Consider the following 26,009-nt stretch of genomic DNA (forward strand, 5'->3'; position numbering starts at 1 on the left):
ACCATATTAATTATGTATCGTTTTTAATAGATTAATCATATATATAAAAAAATATATATTTCTTTTATATAAAAACCATTGCGTGAAACCGTGAATAATAACCCTAGAAATAAAAAATACACATGTATTCATAGTTAAGTGCTTAAGTTAACATACTCTGGACTACTTTTACATCCCTTATGGGCCTATTCATCAACACTCAAAATCTCAACAAGAAGCCCAATTTACTTTCTTGGCGCCAAGCAACAGCTCTTTCCCGCCAAAAGTTCCAAGATACCCTTTTTACTCTCCACTGGTTAACCTATCGTACCATAGTTGCATCTCAATCTCCCGCCCTCAACACTCCGGAAACTGAAAATGGCTTCCGACTCCTCTCCAGGTGATACCCCCGGCGATAATCTTCTATCTGTTTGCTTGATTTGATTTTTCGGTTTCCAATTTAGCTTTTAGAAGTTTGGGATTTTACATCGGATTTAGGTCTTAACTGAATTAACTCGATTATATTTCACAGGACCTGCGTCAACTGATGATTTAATTTCAAGCCCAAGCAGGAACACACTTTCTCCTGCGAACAATACTCGCAACAGCCGTCGAAAGCGCGGTCGTCCATCTGCGGCAGTTGGGACGCCGCCGGTACCATCACATTCCCGCTATGTTGGCACGCCTGAACCATCCCCAACACCCAATTCCACAGCTCCATCATCGCGTCGTGGTGGTAGAGGGAGATCCGGCTCCGTGCCCTTGACGTCTCCTTCGACCGACGATGTAGTCCCTTCATCCGAAGGTGGAGAAGAAGACGAAGCAAATGGAACCCCCGCAATGTTTGTTTGGGGAACCAATATCAGCGTGCAAGACGTAAACGCTGCGATCTTGAGGTTTTTGAGGCATTTCCGCGAACACGAGTCGCACACTGACGGGAAATACATGAAAGCCATCAACCATGTCATCGAGATCGAAGGGGAGTCGTTGGAAGTCGATGCTAACGATGTAGATGCCTATGATAGCGACCTGTATACGAAGATGGTGAGGTATCCCTTAGAAGTTCTTGCCATATTCGATATTGTGCTGATGGATATGGTTAGTAGAATCAATCCATTATTCGAGAAGCACATACAAGCGCGGATTTTTAATTTGAAAACGTCAACTTCCATGAGAAATCTCAACCCAGCTGGTTCGTTTATTCGATAAAGCCTTTATGTTCGAACTGAAGCTCCATTGAATTCCAGTTTCTTATTTAATTTGTAACTTTTGTGCATCATCAGATATCGAGAAAATGGTGTCATTGAAAGGAATGGTTATCAGATGCAGTTCAATTATTCCCGAAATCAGGGAAGCAGTGTTCAGATGCATAGTGTGTGGGCACTTTTCTGAACCCATTGTTGTAGACAGAGGTAAGTTTTCAACTCTCACATCTTACATTAACCCTGTAGTCTACAATGTGGATGCTATTAGCAAATGTAATATGTGATTATGTGTATTGGATCTTTTTATTTCTATTAAATTTATCTGTTATTACCAGGGCAAATCAGCGAACCAACAATATGTATGAAGGAAGAGTGCAAAACAAAGAACTCAATGACATTAGTTCACAATAGATGCAGGTATATCCATTCAAAATCTATAGTCTTTAATACCTTTCTATCAACGACACAATTTCACTAATAAATTCATATGTTTTTAGACTAAAACGTGTAATACCCTGAAACAGGTTTGCAGATAAACAAATTGTAAGACTCCAAGAGACACCTGATGAAATCCCTGAAGGGGGTACACCTCACACAGTGAGCTTACTCATGCATGACAAATTGGTCGATGCTGGAAAACCTGGTGACAGAGTTGAGGTAACCTTTTATAAGAACTTGAAAAAGTTCTCATTTTAGCTAAAGATTGATCTTGTATTCTTGTTGTTCTAAATGATTGTTCTTGTTTTAAAGGTAACTGGGATATACAGAGCTATGAGTGTGAGAGTTGGCCCAACTCTAAGAACTGTGAAGTCTCTATTCAAGGTACTTTTTTTTAATCCCATTTCCATCATTCCACCAAAACTTGTTCTAATTATTCATATAAGGTAGCTAACAAATCTTTTTCGTTTTCAGACTTACATCGATTGTCTTCATTTAAAGAAAACTGATAAGTCAAGAATGAATGCTGAAGATCCAATGGAAACTGAACAGAACTCTACTCAAAATGGTGAAGAACCCCATGTGGATAATGAAGAGCTGGTTGAGAAACTGAAAGAGCTATCAAAACAGCCTGATATTTATGACATGCTTACAAGATCTTTAGCTCCAAACATATGGGAGTTAGATGATGTGAAGAAAGGACTTCTTTGTCAGGTAAAATAGTAAAATGTTTTTCTTTTTCATTTTTCAACATTGACATATACATATATGTAACTAAAATTTTGGTTTTCAATCTGAATGTAGCTATTTGGTGGAAGTGCTTTGACACATGATACAGGAGCAACATTCAGGGGAGACATTAATATTCTTTTAGTAGGTGATCCTGGAACCAGTAAATCTCAGCTTTTACAATACATTCACAAATTAGCACCACGTGGGATTTACACAAGTGGAAGAGGAAGCTCAGCCGTTGGATTGACTGCTTATGTGTCCAAAGATCCTGAAACTGGTGAAACTGTATGTTCTTCGACTTTTTTTTTTTTTATTTTATTTTAATTTTGGTAATAGAAAGTATAATATTTACAAATTACAACTTTTCATCAGGTTTTGGAGAGTGGCGCTTTGGTTCTTAGTGACAGAGGCATTTGCTGTATTGATGAGTTTGATAAAATGTCTGAAAACGCAAGAAGCATGTTACACGAGGTGCAATATATTAATATTAATAATTCTTTATATTTAGGGTAAATTACACGAAGGATCCCTATGGTTTAGGGTAACTTGCATGTTTGGTCCCTAACTTATTTTTCTAACTCGGAAGGTCCCTACTGTTTGTTTTTGTTACAGGTTTGGTCCCTCTCTTACATAAATGTTCCCTATCTTACATAAAAAGTCTATTTTTCCCTTGATTTTTTAATTTATTTAAATAAACACACCCTCAATCTCATCCTCTCTCCTTACCTTACCTACTCTATCATTTTTCTCTATTTAAATAATTGTCTTTTTGCGTAAGATAGGGACCAAACGCGTAACAAAAACAAACAATAGGGACCAAGTGTGTAGCAATAACAAACAATAGGGACCTTCCGAGTTAAAAAAATAAGTTAGGGACCAAACGTGCAAATTACCCCAAACCATAGGGACCATTCGTGTAATTTACTCTTATATTTATGTTCTTTCAAAACCTTAAAAGTTTGAATTTATATTAATTGGTTGTAGGTGATGGAACAACAAACTGTGTCGATAGCAAAAGCAGGGATAATTGCGTCTTTAAACGCAAGGACTTCAGTTTTAGCATGTGCAAATCCAAGTGGCTCACGTTATAATCCTCGTTTATCTGTAATTGATAACATACATCTTCCCCCAACATTGCTCTCAAGGTTAAAAAAAAAAAAAACTTTATATGAAATAAATTTGATTTCGTAACTTATTTTTAACCTTTTTCTGAACGTTTTTCAGGTTTGATTTGATTTATTTGCTTCTAGACAAAGCCGATGAGGTGACAGATAGGCGACTTGCCAAACATATTGTTGCGTTGCATTTTGAAGATCCTGAGGTAACGTTTTTTAAATTTTATTTTGTGGTGACAAATACAAGTATACGATGATATAATTAAAGTATAAGTAAGATTTAACTTTTTAAATATTTTTGGTTGCAGAATTCAGAGCAGAATGTGATAGACATTCCAACGTTGACTGCTTATTTAAGTTATGCTAGAAAAAACATACATCCGGAATTGTCTGATGAAGCTGCTGAAGAGTTGACACGTGGCTATGTTGAAATGAGAAGAAGAGGGAATTTCCCAGGAAGTAGTAAAAAGGTTTAAACACTTTTCCTAAACCTTGATTGAATTTTTATAATGAGAAAATAGAATGAAATAAATATTTGGGTTTTAAAAATTAACAGGTGATAACAGCTACTCCTAGACAAATTGAAAGCTTGATTCGTCTCAGTGAGGCTTTGGCTAGAATTAGATTTTCAGAATTGGTGGAGAAAAAAGATGTTGTGGAGGCTTTTCGGCTTCTTGAAGTTGCATTACAGCAATCTGCAACAGATCATGCTACTGGTATGTATATATATACATTTATTTTTAAAAAAAAATTATTTTTTAACTGTTTTGTTAACAGGAACTATTGACATGGATCTGATAACAACTGGTGTGTCTGCAAGTGAAAGAATGAGAAGGGATAATTTGGTAGGGATGACTCGCAATATCATTATGGAAAAAATGCAATTAGGAGGTCCATCTACTAGAATGCTAGAGGTAACATCATTTTTTTTATTTTTTTATTTTAAGATACTTAATTTATGTTATGTTAGAGTTTCATAAAAAAATGTAATTACTTTGTACAGTTGCTGGAAGAGCTGAAGCAGCAAAGCAATAATGCTGAACTTCACCTTAGTGATGTAAGTTTCGCTTCTCTTTCTTTTAATACAACTAACAAAATCAAATCCATTATTAATAATTATAATACATAAAAAATAAATATTAACGGATTTTTTTTTTTTGTTTGTGTCAGCTACGAAATGCACTTGGTACTCTTGCAAGTGAGGGATTTGTGGTGATCCATGGTGACAGTGTTAAACGAGTATGATGAACAAATGAAGAGGGCTAAAACTTGTGTTTTTATAGGAAAGAAAGAGGGCTCAACTTTAAGCAATCATATTTTATTATTATTATTTTTGTTGTTAAACCCAAGACACAGATTGTTGCTGATTTCTGTAGTTTTTAGCTGTGTGCTGAAGATAATTAGGGTTTGACTTTGTGTTACTTTAGTTGTTGGGGTTTTGGTAAACTATTTTATCTTAAATCTCAAATGCAACATCTATCTAAAACTCTTCCAAATATTTCTGGCTGCAATAGAAAGAGGAATGCTTCTTGAGTTCAAATGAGATCATAAAGATCCTTTTGACTTAATAGATTTTGAATCCAAACAGACCAAACATTGGTTTCTTGAAACGCTTCATCTCCTTATAATATTTTCTTGTTAAATAATGTCATGAAAAAATGTTTAGCCTTTTAGTTACAAAGTCAGCATGAGAAAGCTCTTTTTCAAGTGGTCACCCTAGGGCTAGACAAATCAACACTCATGGCAAAAGAAACAATGTTAATCAAACACTTTGTCTGAATCTATACAAAGCATTACTATCGATTCCATTTTAAGTTTATTCGATCTTGTAGTCGACTTTGAAGTTGTTTATAGCTAACATTGTTTATACCAACATGTAAACAATTTATAATACATTTGATTGTTTTTTACAATAAGATTACATATCTTTTTGTCCCATTCTCTCATAATAATGCCATGGGGTCATGGTATGTTGTTTTGTAGCTCCTATGTTGTCTCCATTAGGAATTTAGAATAATACCGGGAATAATGACTAGTACTAGTAGAAACTTCAAGGAAGCTTCCTAAATCAAGACTTAATAAGCCCCACCAATGGGTAGGAAAAAGAGAAAGGTCTTCCATTATATCCCAAATTCTTTTATTCTATCCTTCCATATCAAGTAATATGCCTTTACACTGTCTAATACTCGCAAAGGCAAAACTGATAGGGCTTTCAAAATGTCACACATTTACTGCTACTCCAATTCTTGCCACCTTAATTTGGCCATTCTTTTTCAAACTACTAATGAGTTTGAGACCAATAAACAACATTCTTGAAGCCATGGCACAAGATTCTATCCTTTTTGTCTTTCAATTGGGCCAAATTGTCGTGTCTCAGGCCTCCAGTAGACAAAGATGGCAACGAATCCTCCGTTTGGCTCAAGAAAGGATGGCTATGGCTATGGTCCAACAATCCTACGATGATAGCTTACATACCCTTTCTATGGTTGCACTCTAAAGGTATTTGCTTCGTAGAAGGCTAATTTGGGTTTTTTTTACCATTGTCCTCAACTCATTGATATTTCTACCAAACAAGCGTTTATATTCACATGCTACATGTTGTATTGATGAAACAGTTCTACAATAGTGCATCTGTGTCAAGGCACATGGTTTAATACCGATATTTATGGGATGATGAGCATGCCTAATGTTGCATATGTAGAATGAGAAAAAGAGTCTCATCATACTTTGGAATTTGTCGAATATGTTCATGATTTTGAATTTTGTATGCAGTTTTTGTAATGCCTCCTTTTCCGTTTAGTTATTTACTAAAATCTATATTTATATCTAGATAACTTTTTTTAGAGTATAACCATATTTTTTTTTCTCATTTGTTCTAGAGCTGCCACGTGGCATTGTTTAAATTGTTCCCCATTAATTTTCTATTTGAATTTTAAAACTCTTATAACTAAATATCCATAATTAATAGATTACTAGTTGTTTGACCCATATATTATATGAGTTAATTTAAAAAAAAAAAATTAAATATAAAAGTGAAAATATCCAAAAACTTTGAATTTATAAAAAAATAAGAAAAATAATAAATTATTATAATGAAAATGGTTATCTTTTAACTTTAAACAAATAATTTAAATAAATAAAATAAACTAACGAGCTTTAATTTTGGGAATTTTGAAATTAAAAGGTAAAGTTCATTAATGAAATTGATATACATTTATTGCAATTATTACATTAAAATATTATATAAAATTTAATAAAATAGAAAAACTTATAAAATGACATGTGGAAAAAAATTAATTCAAAATAATCATAAAATGATATTTGACAAATGTGGAAAAAAAATTAATTCAAAATAATCATAAAATGATATTTGACAAATTGAATGAGAGTGTGATAAGTGCTAAAAAAAAAAAAAACCTTAAAAAAGGATAACCTAAAACAATAAAAGAACAGTGCTTGAAATGTGTAAAAACCAACTAGAATCGTAAATTAAATTCGTTTATTCATTTTCCTTTGCATAAACATATTTTCAACTAGATGCATTCCCCCGCGTTGCGGGGGTTGGAAGGTGTTGCTTTTATGTACATGTATAGTAGATTATCTTAATCGGTAGTCACAGTTAAGTATGTTGCTATACTCTGCAATTCGCCCTTTTACAATTTTTATGCTTAAAATAATAAAAAAGTATTCCTGCACGTTGCGCAGGACGGAAGGTGTCCTTTTGTCGATACATCTTGTGTGGATTGTTTTGGCGTTTGGAATTTTATCTGCATAGATAAAAAATATGTCCAGCTTCAACTGAAAAATAATATATCAAACAAATCAAAGTAGAACGTAAGCAATAAAGATAACACAAATATAAAAGAAAATAGAATTACTTTTATATTGTTTTTCTGTAAATATGCAGAAAGTAACTGACAGAGTAAAAACGTAAATTGTGATAATTTTGGTTGAAATTATTTCACACTCAATTAATGTGAACCACACCTTCCATACATGAAAGACAATTGTGCTGGTGCATGCTCTCATGGATACAAATTTTTTAGCAAACTATGTAATAAATGCATAAAATATTAAAGGTTCTCTTTTTTATATTTATTCAATATTACGTTTTGAATTGTATAAGTTAATCCGGTAATAAATACTTCTATGAAAAAACATAAGCTATTTTATAAGGTAAAATATATTGTAGTATTTATAGACTATTGTTTTTAAAACCCTACAAACTATCTGGAGAGTAATATCATAAGTAACTTAACTAACTCTTCTAACTTATTCTTTTAAAAAATTGAAGGCTAATATGTCCGAGTCATCAATTCAATAGTAATCTGAAATACAATTCTTTTAGTGACAAAAAAATCGATGAAATTGTTTCATTGATAGTTGACAAAATAATGGAGCGACTTTTTTCTGCATATTTGGTCATGTGTTAATGATGTAGTATCACAAGTATTCGCTTATAAAGTATGGTAACCAACATGTGTGTAGTACTTAATAACAAACAATTCTTATAGAATCAACCCCAACAACAATACTTATTTTTATAAATTCAATAAAAAAATAGAAAAAAAATAATATATCCAGGTGAAATTAATTTTTGAATAATAATTGAGAAGTAATTGTTAAAAAAATGTACTCACTGATATCATACATTCCAGCTTTAATAGCTGCATCTACATCAGTAACTGCAGGAAGACCAGATGAACAATCCTAATTGGTACAGTTTCTGAAAATAGAAAAACATGTAACATCATTATAATTAACGAACAATCATATCAAAGGAATTAGAGCATCAGAGATTTTTTAGTATTTCAAATAAAGAATAATGGAACTTGATTCCTCCCATCCACCCTAGAATTGGTGAAATCCATCGAACATGGTGTCTAAAAGAACATAACATAATTGAATTCCATTTTTTGTAGAAACAAAACATACAATGGAATGGAATAGCGAACTCCGATTCCATTGTAATTCATACCAGGAAAATCGGCATAGAAAGCGGTCATTTAATGCATAAAAGTTCTGAAAAAGTTGACCTGAAAAATTTACAAAATAAATTATTAATTATTATATTATCTTACCAAACAGAAAATGCTATCTTAGTTACAGATACAAAGTTGGTATGCATATATTAAAACAAAAGTACAGCAAGATACTCGGAAAGAAAGGATATTCAACAACTGTTACTTATGCTACAATTACTACATAATCATCAAAAACTTGAATCTTGAAAGCTTATACCTGATAGATGATTAAGTACCATTAACGGGCTAAATATTGTTGATTAGGGGAATGAAATTCATATTGCTTAAGAAGCTGTCTCTTCCCTTTGGTAGAATTTGATGATTCTAAAATGAAAACCCTAAAAGAAAAATACAAATTATTCTAAATAAGAAACTATTCTTTAGAAAATTAGAAAACTTAATATACTAAAAACTAATTTCTTTCATTCCCATTCCATTTGTTTTCTGATTCCATCATACTAAATAGTACATAACAAAGATACAAATATTAATCAAGAAAAACAAATATAAAAGTTTAATCATACATGATATTCTCTACTTTAGAAGTATCAAACATTGCATGGCCAACCACTTACACCTCCACCTTCACATTACCATTCCATTCCCATCTGAAACTTATTCAAAACACATAAGAATCAATGTTTTCCTTCACATCTAAATCAACTTGATCCTTTACATCAGAAGGTGTCACCCAGAACAATAAAAACAGGATTACAGTCAATGTTCTGGTTTTTAAAACCAAGGTAATCGGACCCAGAACATTAAAATATGCAATTAACTTAAAGTAGAGGTGTTTAAAATAAAAAATCAGATCAACATATGTGGGTGAAAGTCTAGAATTATCATATATGTCAAAACAAAAATACTAACTGAAGCATAAATCAGATGATGAGGGAATACCCCTCACATAGACATAGTAGAGAGACCCTTAATTAGGAAAAATGAAGACTTAAGCTTATGAACTCGAAATCCAAACATAGTTGCTTCCAATAAGGAGTACTCCTCGCACACTAATGGGGTTCCTAAATCATACAATTAATCTCATAAATTAAGCTAGATGCAGATGGGGTCATTAAATTGAAAAAACCTTATCAAAAGTATTCTAAAATCAAAGAGTAATGAAAATGGGCGAGACCTGTTGAGGCGTCAACCTTCTGTGGTCCCTCAAATCTTCTTAATTTACCATGAAGCCCATCCTAGGTTGACTTTTCTGAAATAGGTAAAAGTAATTTATTAAGAAAACAAAATGAAGCGATGATAAAATACAGATAAAACCATGATAACATAATAGAATAAGTCATCTAGGCATTTAATCAAACACCTGGTGGGCGGCGGCCAAAACAACAAACATGTCAGTATTATCTCCAAATCCTCATGGATTTTTACCGTATCAACGGTATTTGGAAATGGAACAGAACAATACTAATGAATTTAATTGGAGAAAATTGAAAGAATATGATGATTTAGTGATTATACAGGGGTAGAGTAACAGATGAGGACCGGGTATGAGGCTGGACCATTAAAGACATAGAACCTTTCAACAGTGGCAAGTGTTAACAACCATCGCACCTATCGATCTACAGGTCCAGAAATTCGAAGGTCGAGGGAATCTAACTGAATCCGCCAAGAAAGTGACATGGCTGGAGTAGGACAATCGATTGAACCTAAACCTTCAAACCATCAACAAAATCAACCATATTGCAGGCGATCGTTGAGGATACGGAGGTGGTTAGATCCGACAATGCGTAGAAAGATAGAAATGAATTGATTGAGAGAGAAAATTGAGAGAATGTTTTTCATTGTTATTGAATAATAATAAACATTGCGTACTAATTACGATTCTAACATTTAAATGACGTGTCACTCTCTAATGGTTGACTAATTGACTTTTATTCTCCAATAGCCCCTGGCAAGCTGGTGGACATGTAAGGAGACCAAGCTTGGAAATAGCATGAAGATGATCTGCACCAGATAAGGACTTGGTTAAAACATCAGCAGGTTGATCTTTAGTGGAAATGTGGGACAAAGATATGAGACCATCTTGAAGTTTTTCACGCACAAAGTGGCAATCTACTTCTATATGTTTCGTTCTCTCGTGAAAAACTGGATTCTTTGCTATATATATTGCTGCCATGTTGTCACACTTCACTGGTATAGGAGGGATATTAGGAACTTCAAATTCAGTCAGTAAACGACTTAACTAGGCCAACTCAGAACAAACCCTTCTCATAGAGCGATATTCAGCTTCTGCTGAAGACAAAGAGACAGTAGCTTGTTTCTTTGATTTCCACGAAATTGGACTTCCTCCCATTGTGATAAAAAAACCACTGACAGACTTTCGAGTAGTAGGACAACCAGCCCAATCTGAATCACAGAAGGCTTTTAATTTGAAATCTGATTTGTCATTAAGAAATACACCTTGATATAAAGTTCCTTTCAAATACTTGAGAACATGAATCGCTGCATCAAAGTGCTTTTGACCAGGATTGCTGTTGAATTGACTTAAAAATTGAGCTGTAAATGATAAGTCTGGTCGAGTATGTAATAAGAAATTCAATTTCCCAACCAGTTGTCTATATGATGTAGGATCCTTGAGTTGATCAGATTTGACATATAAATCTTTGAGTTTGCTAGGCAATGGAGAATGAATAATTTTAGCATCATGAGGCAAGTAATACTCCAATAAATCTGTGATAAATTTGTGTTGGTGAACAATCATTCCATCTTTTGTTTCAACAAATTCTAACCCCAAAAAGAAATTAATGGATCCTAAATCCTTGATTTTGAACTGATTGTCCAAAAATTGTTTTAGATCATAAATCTCTTTATCATTATTCCCTGTAACCAGAACATCATCTACATATACTGCCACAATGATGATTGAGTTATCAACTTTCTTGATAAAAAGAGAATGGTCATTTGAAGATCTTTGAAAACCTCTAATTAAGAGAGATGAAGAGAGTTTGTCATACCATTGGCGAGAAGCTTGCTTCAAACCATATAGTGACTTGTTGAGCTTGCATACAAATGAAGAATCTGTTCCATCCATTCCAGGTGGTAACTTCATGTACACCTCTTCATGTAAATTGCCATGTAAAAAGGCATTATTTACATCAAATTGATGTATTCTCCACTTCTTTTTAACAGCCAATGCTACTAAACTTCAAACTGTATTGAATTTGATTACAGGTGAAAACGTTTCATTGTAATCTATCCCCTCTTTTTGAATAAAACCTTTAGCCACTAATCGAGCTTTATAACGCTCAATCGATCCATCTGCTTTATACTTCACTTTATATACCCATTTGCATGCTATGGGTTGTTTTCCTTTAGGAAGCTTGACAATTTCCCATGTATTGTTAGCTTTTAAGGCATCAAACTCCTTTTTCATTGCTTCTTCCCATAATGGATTGCCTTTTGCTTGATGATAGAATAATGGTTCATTGATTTTAGGAGTGATAGAAATATTGTTAACCATTGCAGCAACATGATTGGAAGCATGATAAGCAGAATTAGAACCATTGATGAACATATTGGTAATGGTGTGAGAACAATCATCAAATTGACTTGTCACATTGTAACATATATAATCCTTTAAACGAGTTGGTTGAGTGCTGTTTCTGTTAGATCTTCGAATTGGAGGTGGTACTGCTTCATGATTAACAGGAAAAGCAGGTGGTATTTCTTCATGATTGATATGGTCATTGTTGATAGGAGGAACATGTAGTACTTCTTCATGATCTGGTTCATTGGGAGTTTGATGCTCTTGATTTTCATTGGAGAAATTATGTTCACTTTGGACATCTTCATTGAAAGACATGGGAATATATGAATCTTGGACATTAATACCCTTTGTGAAATGAAGAGGGAATACATGTTCAATAAACTTAACATCCCGTGAAATAGAAATGATTCTTGTTTCTAAATCAAGAACTTTATAACCCTTTTGACCAAAAGGGTATCCCACGAATATGCAAACTTTTGATCTAGGCATAAATTTGTTCCTGTTGACCGATAAAGTTGAAACAAAACATAAGCAACCAAAGGATTTCATGTCATTCAAATTTACCTTTTTCTTGAATAAGACTTCATAAGGAGAACTGTGATTCAACACTCTTGAAGGGGTACGATTTATGATGTGAGCAGCAGTCAATACACATTCTCCCCAATAACATTTTCCTAGCCCAGATTGGAAAAATAATGCACGTGATACCTCCAACAGATTTTTATGCTTTCGTTCAACCACCCCATTTTGTTGGGGTGTGTACGGATAGGATTTTTGATGAACTATACCAAGAGATTGAAAAAATGAAATGCCCTCATGACTAGATCCAAGTTCAAATGCATTATCAGTACGAATATTCTTTATAGTGACTTGAAATTGAGTTTGAACATACTTGATAAATGCTTGAATAGTTGTGAATGCACTACCTTTATGTTTTAATAAATGTATCCAAGTACATCTACTGTGATCATCAACAATGGTCAAAAAATACCGAAATCCATTGTGAGTTGGAACCTTGTATGGTCCCCATATATCTATATGAACCAGATCAAATGGTTGTTGTGATACAGTCTCACTTAATGAAAAAGATAGTTTGTGTTGTCTTGCTTGATAACAAACAATACATGAATTGAACAAGTCATTCGTACATTCCTTATTTGTAAGAGATAACAATCTCAGTTTTTCAAATGGTAAATGACCTAATCTATTATGCCACAGAGTTACATCATTCTTTTTGCATGAAACTATCTGATTGACATTAATAGATGTAGGAGTCTTCAAGTACTTGTTGCCACGAATATACAGATTGTTCACTATTTTCCCTATAATGAAGCTATCCTTCGATAAAGGGGCCTGCATTACACAAAAATCATCAGTAAAGATTATCCAAACCTTTAACTGTTTGGTGATTTTGGCAATAGATATGAGATTATGTCTGAACTCTGGAACATATAGAACATCACGGAGATTGATGGTATTATGTATTGGAACATCTCCAATTTGAAAAACTGGTAGTGTTTGACCATTTGGCAAAGATATGGAATGAGGCTGAGGAAAATTCATTAGTGAAGAAAATAAGGTTTTGTCTGAACAAATATGATCTGTTGCCCCCGAATCAATGATCCATGAAGATTTTTCACCATTTGAACCAAGAACAACATTAAAGATGTATGATATATGATTTCCTGAAGAATCAGTATAGTTACCTGCAGTATCCATTGATCCATCAGTAATCACAGAGTTGATTTGAGTTAATCCACTGTTATTGTTCAGAAGCTGCATCAATTGCTTGTACTGCTCAGGTGATATAGATTGAGAATTATCAACAACATTATTTGCCATTGAATCCATCTTCTTTGACTTTGTGAACTTGAAATTGGCTGGAAAACCATTCAGTCTGTAACATGTTGACTTCACATGCCCTGACTTCTTGCAGTGAGAACAGTTAAGATTCCTTTTTGATGATTGATTAACTTGCATTGCCATGGCCTCCGTAACAACATTTGGATTTGAAGAAATATCTCTCTGCCTTTATTCATGAATTAACAATGAATGAATAGTAGAAATGTTAGGTAATGGATTCATCATTAAGATCTATCCTCTTATAGCTTTATATGAATCGTTTAATCCCATCAGTAACTGAATTAAACGTTGTTCTTCCATAAATTTGTTAAAAAGAGCAGCCGATTCACATGTACATGCAGGAACTTCTTGAATCATCTTTAATTCATCCCATATCTTTTTTATTTTTGTGAAATAGCTAGAAAAATCCTCAGATCCTTGATTAATAGAGTATAATTTCTTTTGAACTTGATAGATCAAAGTGCCATTAGATTGAGAATACCTTTCTCTTAGTTCAAACCAGATTTCCTTTGCTGTCTGGAGAAACAATACACTTTCAGCGATTTCTTTGTTTAAAGAATTCAAGATCCAGGAGATGACCATTGAATTAACTCTATTCCATGCGTGAATGAGATCTGAACTTGCAGCAGGAGGATTCATAGAACCATCGACAAAACAGAGTTTGTTCTTTGCTGAAAGAGCTAATGTCATCGATCTCTTCCAGGCTGCAAATCCTGTTCCATCGAAGAGTTTTGACACCAGAATCGTGCTTGGATTGTCTGAAGATCCAAGATAATAAGGGCTTGAAATTTCAATGTTAGATCCATTGGATCCGTTTGTTTGATTTTGAGTAGAACTTGACATGATTTGAAAAACAGAGATCAAATGAAGTGAATAAGAAACAACAAGAATGAAATCAGGAACTTCTGCTCTGATACCATGTAGAAAGATGAGAAATGAATTGATTGAGAGAGAAAATTGAGAGAAGTGTTTTTCATTGTTATTGAATAATAATACAATATATCAATATATACTGAACAGAAAAACATTGTGTACTAATTACGATTCTAACATTTAAATGACGTGTCACTTCTCTAATGGTTGACTTATTGACTTTTATTCTCCAATACAATGGAACATAGAAGACGTAGACGAAAGCAGAAATTTTCCATCTCCAATTTCAAAATTTTGACGCCCCTTCTTGAGTTGACGTCCCTCTGCCAGAAAAAAAAAACAAAAAGAAAAATCATTTATGATGGACACGTAGCAAACGAAGATGGAATTGGGAGCAAACAAAGATGGAATGAAAGGCGGTGGTGGAGGAGATGAGTAGTTGAGACGGCAACACCACCATCAACGTTGGGAGGAGACATACCAAACAGACGGACGGTGAGAAGGTTGCAATCTTAGAGTGTGTCGATGTTGCCTGCTATTGCCCTAGAAATCGAAATTAACATGACTGAACACAAATACACCGAGTGACACAACAGCCCCCCCCCCCCCCCCCCCCCCCCCAAAAAAAAAAAAAAAAAAAAAAAAACAGCACGACATGCCTTCTAAGAATCGCCTGTCGATGTTCAATCTGTAGATGATCGCGGTGGAGGAGGTTTCTGGAAAAGAAGTGAGATAAATTCTATACGATACAATATATTGAATGTTGAGGTGTGTAACAAAAACGGTGAAGAAGAATAACACCGATCCAAATGTGATTGGGACAGAAAACGGTGAAGCCAAATAGAAATACACGTGTCCACCTCCAATCCAGATAATACCATGTACATGACCCTTTGTTAAAAAAACCCACAAAACATCCGCAAGTTACCAACCATAAATATATAGGGGACCAATTCTGTCAAAACATTAAGAAGATTACTGTAGCTAACATGAAAGAAATTTAATATATAGTATAATTAGTCATATAACTCACATGTTAACATTAACTTTTAAAAAATTTAACTAATAATCATACATTTCTTTTTAAGTTACACGTCTTTAAATATTAACTTCAACAAATAAAACAATTGGTCATCTCTAATACATGATTTTTTTTTTTTTTTTTTTTTTTTTTTTTTTTTTTTTTTTTTTGCCACATGTAACTTTGTCATGAATTATGACACTTGTCATTTTATGGTGTTTTTAAATTTAATAAAATTCACATGCCATTTTCTTGTATTTATCAATTTTATTTAAAAACAGCACCTAATTATGTATTTATGAGGATTTAAGAATACATGTTCCTTCTAAATTTCAATTCCTACATTTAAAACCATTTAAATCAAAGTTTCGTTTATTTTTCTTATTCGATATTATTAGCTTAAAATTATGCTATTATTTGGCATTTAAATTCACATATATTCCATTTTTTCAAAAACTTTCCAGTTTATCTATATATGTTATACGGATTTACAATTACGCTACTAACATTTTTTTTTGATATTTTTCTTAGATTTTTTGTTCTTTGTTTACTTATTTCTCAAATAAAATTTGTCTAAATATCTTTTTGAGAATAATAAAATAATAGAAGTAATTAGCAAACTAAATTATTTCATTATAAATATTTTAAATAAAACACTGGTATTACTATGTATGAGTATAATTTTTTTTATATTAAAAAATATATTTTATAGTACGACATTATGATTGTATCATTAATCTTGAGTTATGTAACGTCCCCAAAATAATGGCATAAAATTTTGTTTTTAAATTAATAAATCATTAATACATATCATTTCTATAAAACCAAGGTAGTCAAGATTTAGCAACATCATTAAATCAAAGTAAATCACAGAATGTGGAAACATACGGTGTGTGCCCTGCAATCATCCCAACTCTTCCATTTTTTGAAAACTGAATTACCTGAAACATAAATTGTAAACCGTAAGCACAAAGCGTAGTGAGTTCCCCAAGTTACCACATACCATAAATAACAAAACATATAGTGGGCCCCGCCCAGTCATATGGCCCCACCCAGCTTCGAACCCCGTCCAACATCGGGCCCCGTCCAGCATACATATAACATATATCAAATAAACACATACACATGCGATAATCATATAGATACATAACATACAAATAGTCATTGGGCCCTGCCTGACAACGGACCTTAGCCCGAAAAGCATATAAACACATACACATGCAAGAGTCACGAAGAAAGCTAACATACTAACATAGCATAAATATGGGCCGGCATTGGTGCCTTTGACCCGCTAACCCGGTAAGGAAACTCACCTCGCACTATTGAAGTCTTGCGGATAAATTTCTGGCCGCTGGCTGACAAATCCTCGAACTATCAACATCAAAACAAAACCCAATTTACAATTGAGTTCCAATGCATAACCATAAATCCATACTTTGGGTAAAAATACTATTTTACCCCTAACCCAGCTTGGTCCAAGATCAAGGTCCAATTCATAACCTAAAAGCCCAAAAGTCAAAAAACCAACCAAGGTCCAATTATTGCCTAATTTTCCAAATTAGGCCCAAACCCTTTACATGGGCCTTACTGTAACGCCTGTGTTTCTGGGCTTGCCATTTTTAGCAATGTAACAGTCTAGGTTAACCTTTGTAACCCGTTTTGAAATAATAGAAGTGTATTATTTGAGTATTATGTGTTTTGTGCTTAATTGCTTAATTATGTGGTTTGATTAATTAAGAATAAAAATAAGCGTCAAAATTTAAGTGTAAAATAAACTTGATATCTTTAGATAATGTTGTAGTAGTTGAAACAAGGTTTCCGAAGATATAAAGAACGCCGGAATCCGAGTTATAACGAGGAAGTTATGACCTGTCGAAGTTTCACGTCAGAACCGACACCGCTGAATAACGTAAAAAGTGAAATTTACGTTAAAGCGATATTTAGCCTTAGTAATCTAAATGAGAATCGAAGATCTCGTTGTTAGTATCAAAGCGATAAAAAGTTAGGCAAGAACGGACGTCAAACGAAGTAGTTATGAATTTAAAACGAAATTTTCTATCCCGACCTATTAAAAATAAATAATAAAAATAAAGTCAAAATTAGCCGACGGAGTCTAAACGAAAGTTGTAGAGCGTAGTCTCACCTTCGCGTGGATATAAAGAATGTCAAAAACGGAGTTCGTATGAAGAAGATATGAATTTCCGAAGTTTATTAAATAATTTGTATTTAATTTTAATTGGAAAATCCGGCCTTATCCGAAGGCGATTCACCGGACTCATCCGGAGTACGCCCCGCGTACAACGAAGATGTCGACACTCGCACTCTAGGACTTCGGATGACGAACGCAGTGACGATTTCGGACCAGTACGCCCCGCGTACTCCGAGGCTCCAGCCTCCTATAAATAGGATGCGAGGGCAGCCAACTTATTTGCTATTTTTCTCCATTCTCTCTCCCGTTTTGCATCGTTTTGCGTGCCAGAAATACCCCGAAGCCCCGGTAATATTCCCGAGTCCCGAAGCAAGTCCCGAGATCCCGAAGATCCCGAGAAGTGCGGTTTCCGAGCCGAAGCTCTGCCCGCAAGAAGTTTGATTTTTGTAGAGATCTTCCAGATCTGCTAAGGATTACTACTTTTGCAAGTCGTAGTGTTATCTGATCATCTTCTGATCAAGTGAGTGTATACTACCTTTCATAAACGCAATAATAATACAAGTATGGTTTGAGTGTATTAAGTATATTGTTGTTTATATGTGTGAGTGTGTTGTTACTTTCTTCTAACGTATAATTATGAAGTATTGTATACGAGATACATGTTATGTGTATATTTTGTTGTTATGTGTGTGAATGTATATTCACTTTCTTCTATCTTACAGATCTGATTATTTCTATATGAAATACGTGTTATGTGTGTGTGCCTCATCTGTTATATGGAAAATGTATTAATCAAGCATGTTATACAGGTTTTGAAAATAGGTATAAAAATGTATGTTTTTATCTACTAATATGTTGGGTAGAACATGGGTAGATAGTTGGTGTATAATAAACAGATGAGAGGCCTCGTTGTTGTTTTGATCCAGTCATCTAGCGGAATTTAGATGACGACCACAGATTTTTCTAGACAGTCCAGTGGAATGCTAGCAGGCTCATAACCTGTAGGTGTTAATTAACTTGGGTGTTCATTCGCTGTATTCCATCCCCCTCATGGTTGCCTTATTTGACTTATATTGCTGAGGAACCCCCGCAGCATGTGTTGTCAACCCGATGAAAATATTCTTAGATTAGGTCCCTTGTGTTAGTTATTTTAGGGACATAAAGTGAGAATAACAGGAATGGGTAACTGGGTTATTGTTGGTTGATAATAATTAATTTAATTATTTATTGTGGGTTGAAAACCCTATATGCTCACCAGGCACCCAAGCCTGACCCACTCAGTTTTATTTGTATTACAGGAAGTGGCGCAAGGGCGTAAGATGGATGAACCATCAAGTTGTTTTGTTTGCAAGTCTGTATATGTATATATTTGTTGAATGACTTGTAATGTTATCGTTTATGCTTATTGGTCTATATTGGAACATGATACCCCGAGTTTTGATTATATAATGAAAAATACATTTCTTTTATGAAATGCTTTGGTAAACATTGTTTTATCATGTTTTGTTTTTGGGAACAAATTCCGCAACTCTTTCAAATCAAAAGGATTTACTCTGAATTTATTTTAAAAGCATAAATGAAAATCGGTCTTTTTTGGCCGAGATTTTGGGGATGTCACAGTTGGTATCAAAGCATTAGTTTAAGCGAACTAGGAATTTATAGGATTTCAAGAATTAAACTTAGAATGCTAAGTGGAATTTTAAGATGTGTGTCTGTTATATTTTAGACACGAGCACTAGTTTATTTTAGGAGAGTTGCCTAAAATGCTTTATGTGCTAAATGTTATATGTTGCCATATATGATATTATTTGTTCGGATCTATGGTCTGTTGCCGACCGGATCTAGAAACTTTATGTGTGTAGGATTCTAAGCGTACGTCTACGATATTAGAACTAGCATGTAAATGTTTCGGAGTGATAAGGATGATTTGAATATCTATCGTGAATGAGGATCTAATTTCACCTTATTGGGTGTGTAGATCAAAAATGGTGAGAACAAGAAGTGTAGTTGGAAATGCTGACGAAAACAGAAATCAACCGCCAGTGATTGAGCAAAGACCTGTCGTAGCAGCAGCACCTAAGCCAATAACCATGGCTGGTGTGCAAATGATGATTCAAACAATGTTGGATCGTCAGATAGATGAAACTAGACGGTTGCTTCAACAGAATCGTGAAGAACTATCAATTCGTGTGGAAGAGCCTGAATTAAATGAAGGGCACTCGAAAGGTGGAAACTTCAGTGGGTCTGTTGGTCAAGCCAACCCACCGATAGTTAGGTGAGACAACCATGATGGAAGGAATGATGGAATGGGATTCAAGTACAAGGACTTTCTAACTTGCAAACTATCAACCTTCAATGGAAAGGAGGATCCGATTGGAGTTATGGATTGGATCTCAGAAATGGAATTGGCCTTCATGACTTGTGGCTGCAGAGGCATGTTGCAGACTATCTATGCAGTACGTCAGTTCCGAGGTGGAGCCGTTCGTTGGTGGAACACTCTAGGCAAGACTTTAAGCCCAAATGAGCCACTACAATTGACATGGGCAGAGTTCTTGGCATAGTTCAAGCGCAAGTTCTGCTCGGCTCAAAATCTATTGGAACTAGAGAACAAGTTTCTGACATTGACGAAAGACAGCATGTTAGTTGATGAATACACCAATAACTTCACCGATAAGATGGAGTTTACCTTGCGTATCGTTCCAGACGAGCTGACAAAGGTGGACCGGTATGCGACGGGACTCCCATGGGAGTACGAGGTGCCAGTACGTCAGGCACATACTCTAGAGGCAGCTATCTGGGCTGCCAAGTCTGTTGAGAACATGATAAAGGGGAGAACCACCAACAAGGTTGAGATTGGGGAGAAGAGGAAGTTTGAGGGAACATCTGGTTCCGGTAAGAAAGGAAAATTTTCGAAATCTGATTCGAAAAGGTTTAGTGGGGGAAAAGGAGGCGAAGCGAAGTGGTGTGATAAGTGTAAGAAAAAGCACTTTGGGAAATGTAGCGAGGATGTGACCTGCTACAAGTGTGGGAAGGTTGGACATTTTGCCAAAGAATGTCCGAACAACAAAAGGATGTGTTTTGGTTGTAATGAAGAGGGGCACATTTTGAAAGACTGTCCGAAGAAGAAGGAGGCAGCTAAGCCCAACATTCCACCAAAGCCAAAGGCGAGAGCATTCCAGATGACACTGAAAGCTGCTAAAGATGAAGCTGATGTCGCTTTAGGTACCTTTCTCGTAAACACATTGCCTGCCCAAATTTTATTTGATTCTGGAGCCAACTACTCCTTTATATCGCATGAATTTGGTAGAAAACTAGCTTTGCCTGTTGATAGACTAGATAATGCTTTATTAGTCGAAGTTGCTAGTGGAAAGTTTGTACCTGTTACCCATCGTATGAAAAACATCTTAATCGACCTTAACGGGAATAAGTTTCAAGAAGAATTATTACCTATCGAACTTAACGGTTTCGACATCGTGTTGGGAATGGATTGGCTCAGCGCCAATGATGCCGAAATTTTATGCAAGAAGAAGATAGTTAGAGTAAACCCGCCTGGAAAAGATTCGTTTATGGTGTATGGGGACAAATGCCAAGTGAATTGTGGAATCATTTCCCTAATGAAAGCCAGAAAGTGTTTGACCAAGGGATGTACATCATATTTAGCATTCGTGATTGATGCTAAGAAGGAAAAGAAGGTGAGGCAGAGTATTCCTGTGGTGTGTGATTATCCGGAAGTATTTCCCGAAGATCTTCCTGGATTACCGCCCGATCGACAAGTGGTATTCCGTATTGACTTGTTACCAGGAATAATGCCAATTGCAAAAGCACCTTATCGATTAGCACCGACGGAGATGAAGGAGCTGATGATGCAACTTCAGGAGTTATTGGACAAAGGTTTCATTAGACCTATTTCATCACCATGGGGAGCTCCGGTGTTATTCGTGAAGAATAAAGATGGAAGTATGAGAATGTGCATTGATTACAGAGAGCTGAATAAGGCAACAATAAAGAATAGATATCCGTTGCCGAGGATTGATGACCTATTCGATCAACTACAAGGTTCGAGCTATTTCTCGAAGATCGACCTAAGGTCAGGATATCATCAGCTGAAAGTAAGAGAGCAGGATATAGAGAAGACTGCATTCAGAACTAGATATGGACACTAAGACTTCTTGGTTATGTCGTTTGGACTAACCAATGCTCCGGCAGCATTCATGGATTTAATGAACAGAGTTTGTAATCCGTTCCTTGATAAATCTGTGATAGTGTTCATAGACGACATTCTGATTTACTCGAAAAGCCAGGAGGAGCATGGCAGATACTTGCGAGAAGTGTTAGAAGTCTTGAAGAAGGAGAAGCTGTATGCTAAGTTCTCCAAATGTGATTTTTGGATTCGTGAAGTCCAATTCTTGGGTCACGTGGTCAACCAAGAAGGGATAATGGTTGATCCAGCAAAGATTGAAGCTGTAATGAAGTGGGAACAACCAAAAAGTCCCACAGAGATCCGAAGCTTTTTAGGATTAGCCGGATATTACCGAAGGTTTATCCAACGCTTTTCTTCGATCGCTACTCCATTGATAGCTTTGACCCACAAAGGAGCTACTTATGCTTGGAGTGAGAAGCATAAAGAAGCATTCGAGAAGCTAAAGAAGAAACTATGCGAGGCACCGATACTTTCTCTACCCGATGGAGTCGAAGACTTCACTGTTTATAGCGATGCGTCTGGTGTTGGATTGGGTTGTGTTTTGACCCAAAGAGAAAAGGTGATAGCATATGCGTCTCGACAGCTCAAGGAGCATGAAAAGAACTACCCGACTCATGATTTGGAGTTGGCAGCGGTAGTTTTCGCTCTGAAAATATGGAGGCATTACCTCTATGGCACGAAGTGCAAACTTTTCACTGATCATAAGATTCTCCAACATCTTTTTTAATCAGAAGGAATTGAATATGAGGCAACGACGCTATCTGGAATTACTCAAGGACTACGATTGTGAGATACTTTACCATCCCGGTAAAGCTAATGTTGTTGCTGATGCTCTCAGTCGGAAAGTCAATCTTGAAAGGAAAAGGCCAAGAGCATTGGGAATTGAAGTTGTCTCGACCATTGTGGAAAGTATAAAGAAAGCTCAAAGAGAAGCTTCTGAGAAAAACGACCGAAAGGAGGAACGTTTGGGCAAAACGTTGGTGTTCGGTGTAAACAGTCATGGACTGAAGGTGTTCCAAGATCGGATTTGGATACCTAAGATAGGAGGAGTTAGGGATCTTTTGATGGAAGAAGCTCACAAAACCATGTATTCGATTCATCCCGGTAGCACTAAAATGTATAGGGACCTGAAACCCTACTACTGGTGGCCGACAATGAACCTTGATGTTGCAAAGTATGTGGCCGAGTGTGTGACTTGTGCGAGAGTCAAGACACAACATCAGAAACCGTATGGGAGTTTAGAACCTTTACCTGTGCCTATGGGTAAGTGGGAAGACATTGCTATGGATTTTGTCACTAAACTGCCCAGGACAAAGAATGGTCACGACATGATTTGGGTGGTCGTCGATCGATTCACTAAGAGTGCGCATTTCATAGCAGCCAGGGAGAAATGGTCTATGGAAAAGCTTGCAAATTCTTATGTGAAGGAAATTGTGAGACTTCACGGTGTTCCGCTAACCATTGTGTTGGATCGTGATAGTCGTTTCACCTCAAGGTTTTGGAAAAGTCTACAAGAGGAAATAGGTACCAAGTTATGTTTAAGTACAACTTACCATCCGCAGACTGATGGTCAGAGTGAAAGAACGATACAAACACTTGAAGATATGCTGAGAGCATGTACCTTGGAATTCCTAGGTAATTGGGATGAACATTTACCATTGGTATAATTTTCCTATAACAATAGTTTTCACTCGAGCATTAAGATGGCACCTTACCCAGCTTTGTATGGACAAAAGTGTCGTACGCCGTCTTGTTGACTTGAGGCTGGGGAAAAGCAGTTTATGGGACCGGAGATGGTTTATCAAACTGCTGAAAAGTTGAAAATATTTAGGGAAAGAATGTTAGCAGCTCAAGATCGTCAAAAGAGTTATGCTGACAAAAAGCGAAGACCGCTGACGTTTGAAGTTGGGGATTCGGTTTTGCTTAAAGTCTCGTCGTGGAAGGGACTTATAATATTTGGTAAAAGGGGAAAGTTGAGTCCAAGGTTTATTGGACCGTTTAAAGTTCTTCAGAGGATTGGGAACCAAGCTTACAAGCTCGAACTACCAGAAGAACGGAATGGAATTCATAACACTTTTCATGTGTGTTATTTACGGAAGTTCACGGGGGAAGTTCCCGACATGATTCCACTTTCGGAGTTGAGAATCGATGAGAACAAAAGGTTGATTGAAGAACCAGAGGCAATTGTTGACCGAAAGACTAAGAAATTGTGACGCAAGATGGTCGAGTTAGTGCTTGTCCAATGGAAACACACGAATGGGTCGAATCTCACCTGGGAGACGGAGAGTGACATGATGGGTCGCTATCCGCATTTATTTGTTGAGGTGTGATTCCGAGGATAGAATCATTCTAAGGTGGGGAGAATTGTAACGCCTGTGTTTCTGGGCTTGCCATTTTTAGCAATGTAACAGTCTAGGTTAACCTTTGTAACCCGTTTTGAAATAATACAAATGTATTATTTGAGTATTATGTGTTTTGTGCTTAATTGCTTAATTATGTGGTTTGATTAATTAAGAATAAAAACAAGCGTCAAAATTTAAGTTTAAAATAAACTTGATATCTTTAGATAATGTTGTAGTAGTTGAAACAAGGTTTCCGAAGATATAAAGAACGCCGAAATCCGAGTTATAACGAGGAAGTTATGACCTATCGAAGTTTCGCGTCAGAACCGGCACCACTGAATAACGTAAAAAGTGAAATTTACATTAAAGCGATATTTAGCCTTAGTGATCTAAACGAGAATTGAAGATCTCGTTGTTAGTATCAAAGCGATAAAAAGTTAGGCAAGAACGGATGTCAAACGAAGAAGTTATGAATTATTACGAAATTTTCTGTCCCGGCCTATTAAAAATAAATAATAAAAATAAAATCAAAATTACCCGACAGAGTCTAAACGAAAGTTCTAGAGCGTAGTCTCACCTTCGCGTGGATATAAAGAACGTCGAAAACGGAGTTCGTATGAAGAAGATATGAATTTCCGAAGTTTATTAAATAATTTGTATTTAATTTTAATTGGAAAATCCGGCCTTATCCGAAGGCGAGTCACCAGACTCATCCGGAGTACGCCCCGCGTACTCGAGTATGCCCTGCGTACAGCAAAGATGTCAACACTCGCACTCGAGGACTTCGGATGACGAACGCAGTGACGATTTCGGACCAGTACGCCCCGCGTTCTGGCGTACGCCCTGCGTACTCCGAGGCTCCAGCCTCCTATAAATAGGATGCGAGGGCAGCCGGCTTCTTTGCTATTTTTCTCCATTCTCTCTCTTGTTTTGAATCGTTTTGCGTGCCAGAAATACCCCGAAGCCCCGGTAATATTCCTGAGTCCCGAAGTAAGTCCCGAGATCCTGAAGATCCAGAGAAGTGCGGTTTCCAAGCCGAAGCTCTGCCCGCGAGAAGTTTGATTTTTGTCGAGATCTTCCAGATCTGCTAAGGATTACTACTTTTGCAAGTCGTAGTGCTGTCCGATTATCTTCTGATCAAGTGAGTGTATACTACCTTTCATAAACGCAATAATAATACAAGTATGGTTTGAGTGTATTAAGTATATTGTTGTTTATATGTGTGAGTGTGTTGTTACTTTCTTCTAACGTATAATTATGAAGTATTGTATACGAGATACGTGTTATGTGTGTTGGAATAGTGTCTAAGGCTATAACTATATTTGGTTGTGCATGGTCCTTTTGGGTTGCCTTCACCATAGCAACTTGAATGATGATTTATTAAGAGAGAGTAAATATTATAAGGAATAATATTTAACTATTTGATTAATATAAGTCATAAATTAATTGGTATTAATTTGGTGACTTAAAGAGATTAATTAAATAAGAGGGTATAAACTGTCAATTGTTTGATAGTTAGACTTTAGACTATAAATCCATTAGGATACACCTTGGACGGATTC

The 26,009-nt window shown here is 35.6% G+C and overlaps 2 protein-coding genes and 2 long non-coding RNA genes across 8 annotated transcripts; 2 read left to right on the forward strand and 2 right to left on the reverse strand.

Annotated features, from left to right (window-relative positions):
- The first annotated feature begins 223 nt into the window (after window positions 1-223).
- On the forward strand, window positions 224-4,967 carry MCM4 (Minichromosome maintenance (MCM2/3/5) family protein). The gene is made up of 16 exons (XM_078995420.1): window positions 224-379; window positions 512-1,171; window positions 1,263-1,391; window positions 1,520-1,601; window positions 1,709-1,841; window positions 1,935-2,006; window positions 2,097-2,336; window positions 2,427-2,639; window positions 2,727-2,825; window positions 3,339-3,499; window positions 3,579-3,675; window positions 3,778-3,939; window positions 4,026-4,185; window positions 4,247-4,383; window positions 4,473-4,526; window positions 4,640-4,967. The coding sequence occupies exons 1-16, from the start codon at window positions 358-360 to the stop codon at window positions 4,712-4,714; spliced, it is 2,496 nt and encodes an 831-aa protein (XP_078851546.1). The 5' UTR covers window positions 224-357; the 3' UTR covers window positions 4,715-4,967.
- A 591-nt stretch (window positions 4,968-5,558) lies between these two features.
- Window positions 5,559-6,236, forward strand: LOC144997534 (uncharacterized). Its single transcript, XR_013659842.1, has 2 exons — window positions 5,559-5,968; window positions 6,085-6,236. It is a non-coding gene; the product is annotated as an uncharacterized LOC144997534 (long non-coding RNA).
- Window positions 6,237-6,946: 710 nt separating this feature from the next.
- On the reverse strand, window positions 6,947-10,308 carry LOC145047188 (uncharacterized). 5 transcript variants are annotated; one of them, XR_013682134.1, is made up of 8 exons: window positions 9,815-10,308; window positions 9,629-9,703; window positions 9,394-9,515; window positions 9,018-9,101; window positions 8,711-8,831; window positions 8,448-8,505; window positions 8,110-8,195; window positions 6,947-7,267 (listed from the first exon to the last, which is right to left on the reverse strand). It is a non-coding gene; the product is annotated as an uncharacterized LOC145047188 (long non-coding RNA). The 5 variants fall into 5 exon arrangements; XR_013682135.1 differs by having other exon boundaries at window positions 9,401-9,515; window positions 9,815-10,307; XR_013682133.1 differs by lacking the exon at window positions 9,394-9,515 and having other exon boundaries at window positions 9,815-10,307.
- A 3,784-nt stretch (window positions 10,309-14,092) lies between these two features.
- Window positions 14,093-14,704, reverse strand: LOC145046460 (uncharacterized). The gene has a single exon (XM_078994745.1). It carries the CDS (start codon window positions 14,702-14,704, stop codon window positions 14,093-14,095), a length of 612 nt encoding a protein of 203 aa, XP_078850871.1.
- Between the last annotated feature and the right edge of the window lie 11,305 nt (window positions 14,705-26,009).

Source organism: Lactuca saligna, chromosome 5, assembly GCF_052625555.1.
Source record: "Lactuca saligna cultivar CGN05327 chromosome 5, ASM5262555v1, whole genome shotgun sequence".
NCBI lineage: Eukaryota > Viridiplantae > Streptophyta > Magnoliopsida > Asterales > Asteraceae > Lactuca > Lactuca saligna.

What these genes read in the sequence shown, in the direction of transcription:
- MCM4 (XM_078995420.1), top strand. Translation starts at nt 358, where the DNA reads ATGGCTTCCGACTCCTCTCCAG. An exon ending in GGCTTCCGACTCCTCTCCAG is followed by an intron (nt 380 to 511) that starts GTGATACCCCCG and finishes TATATTTCACAG; the next exon opens with GACCTGCGTCAACTGATGAT. An exon ending in CTGAACTTCACCTTAGTGAT is followed by an intron (nt 4,527 to 4,639) that starts GTAAGTTTCGCT and finishes TGTTTGTGTCAG; the next exon opens with CTACGAAATGCACTTGGTAC.
- LOC145046460 (XM_078994745.1), bottom strand. Translation starts at nt 14,704, where the DNA reads ATGTCAAGTTCTACTCAAAATCAAACAAACGGATCCAATGGATCTAAC.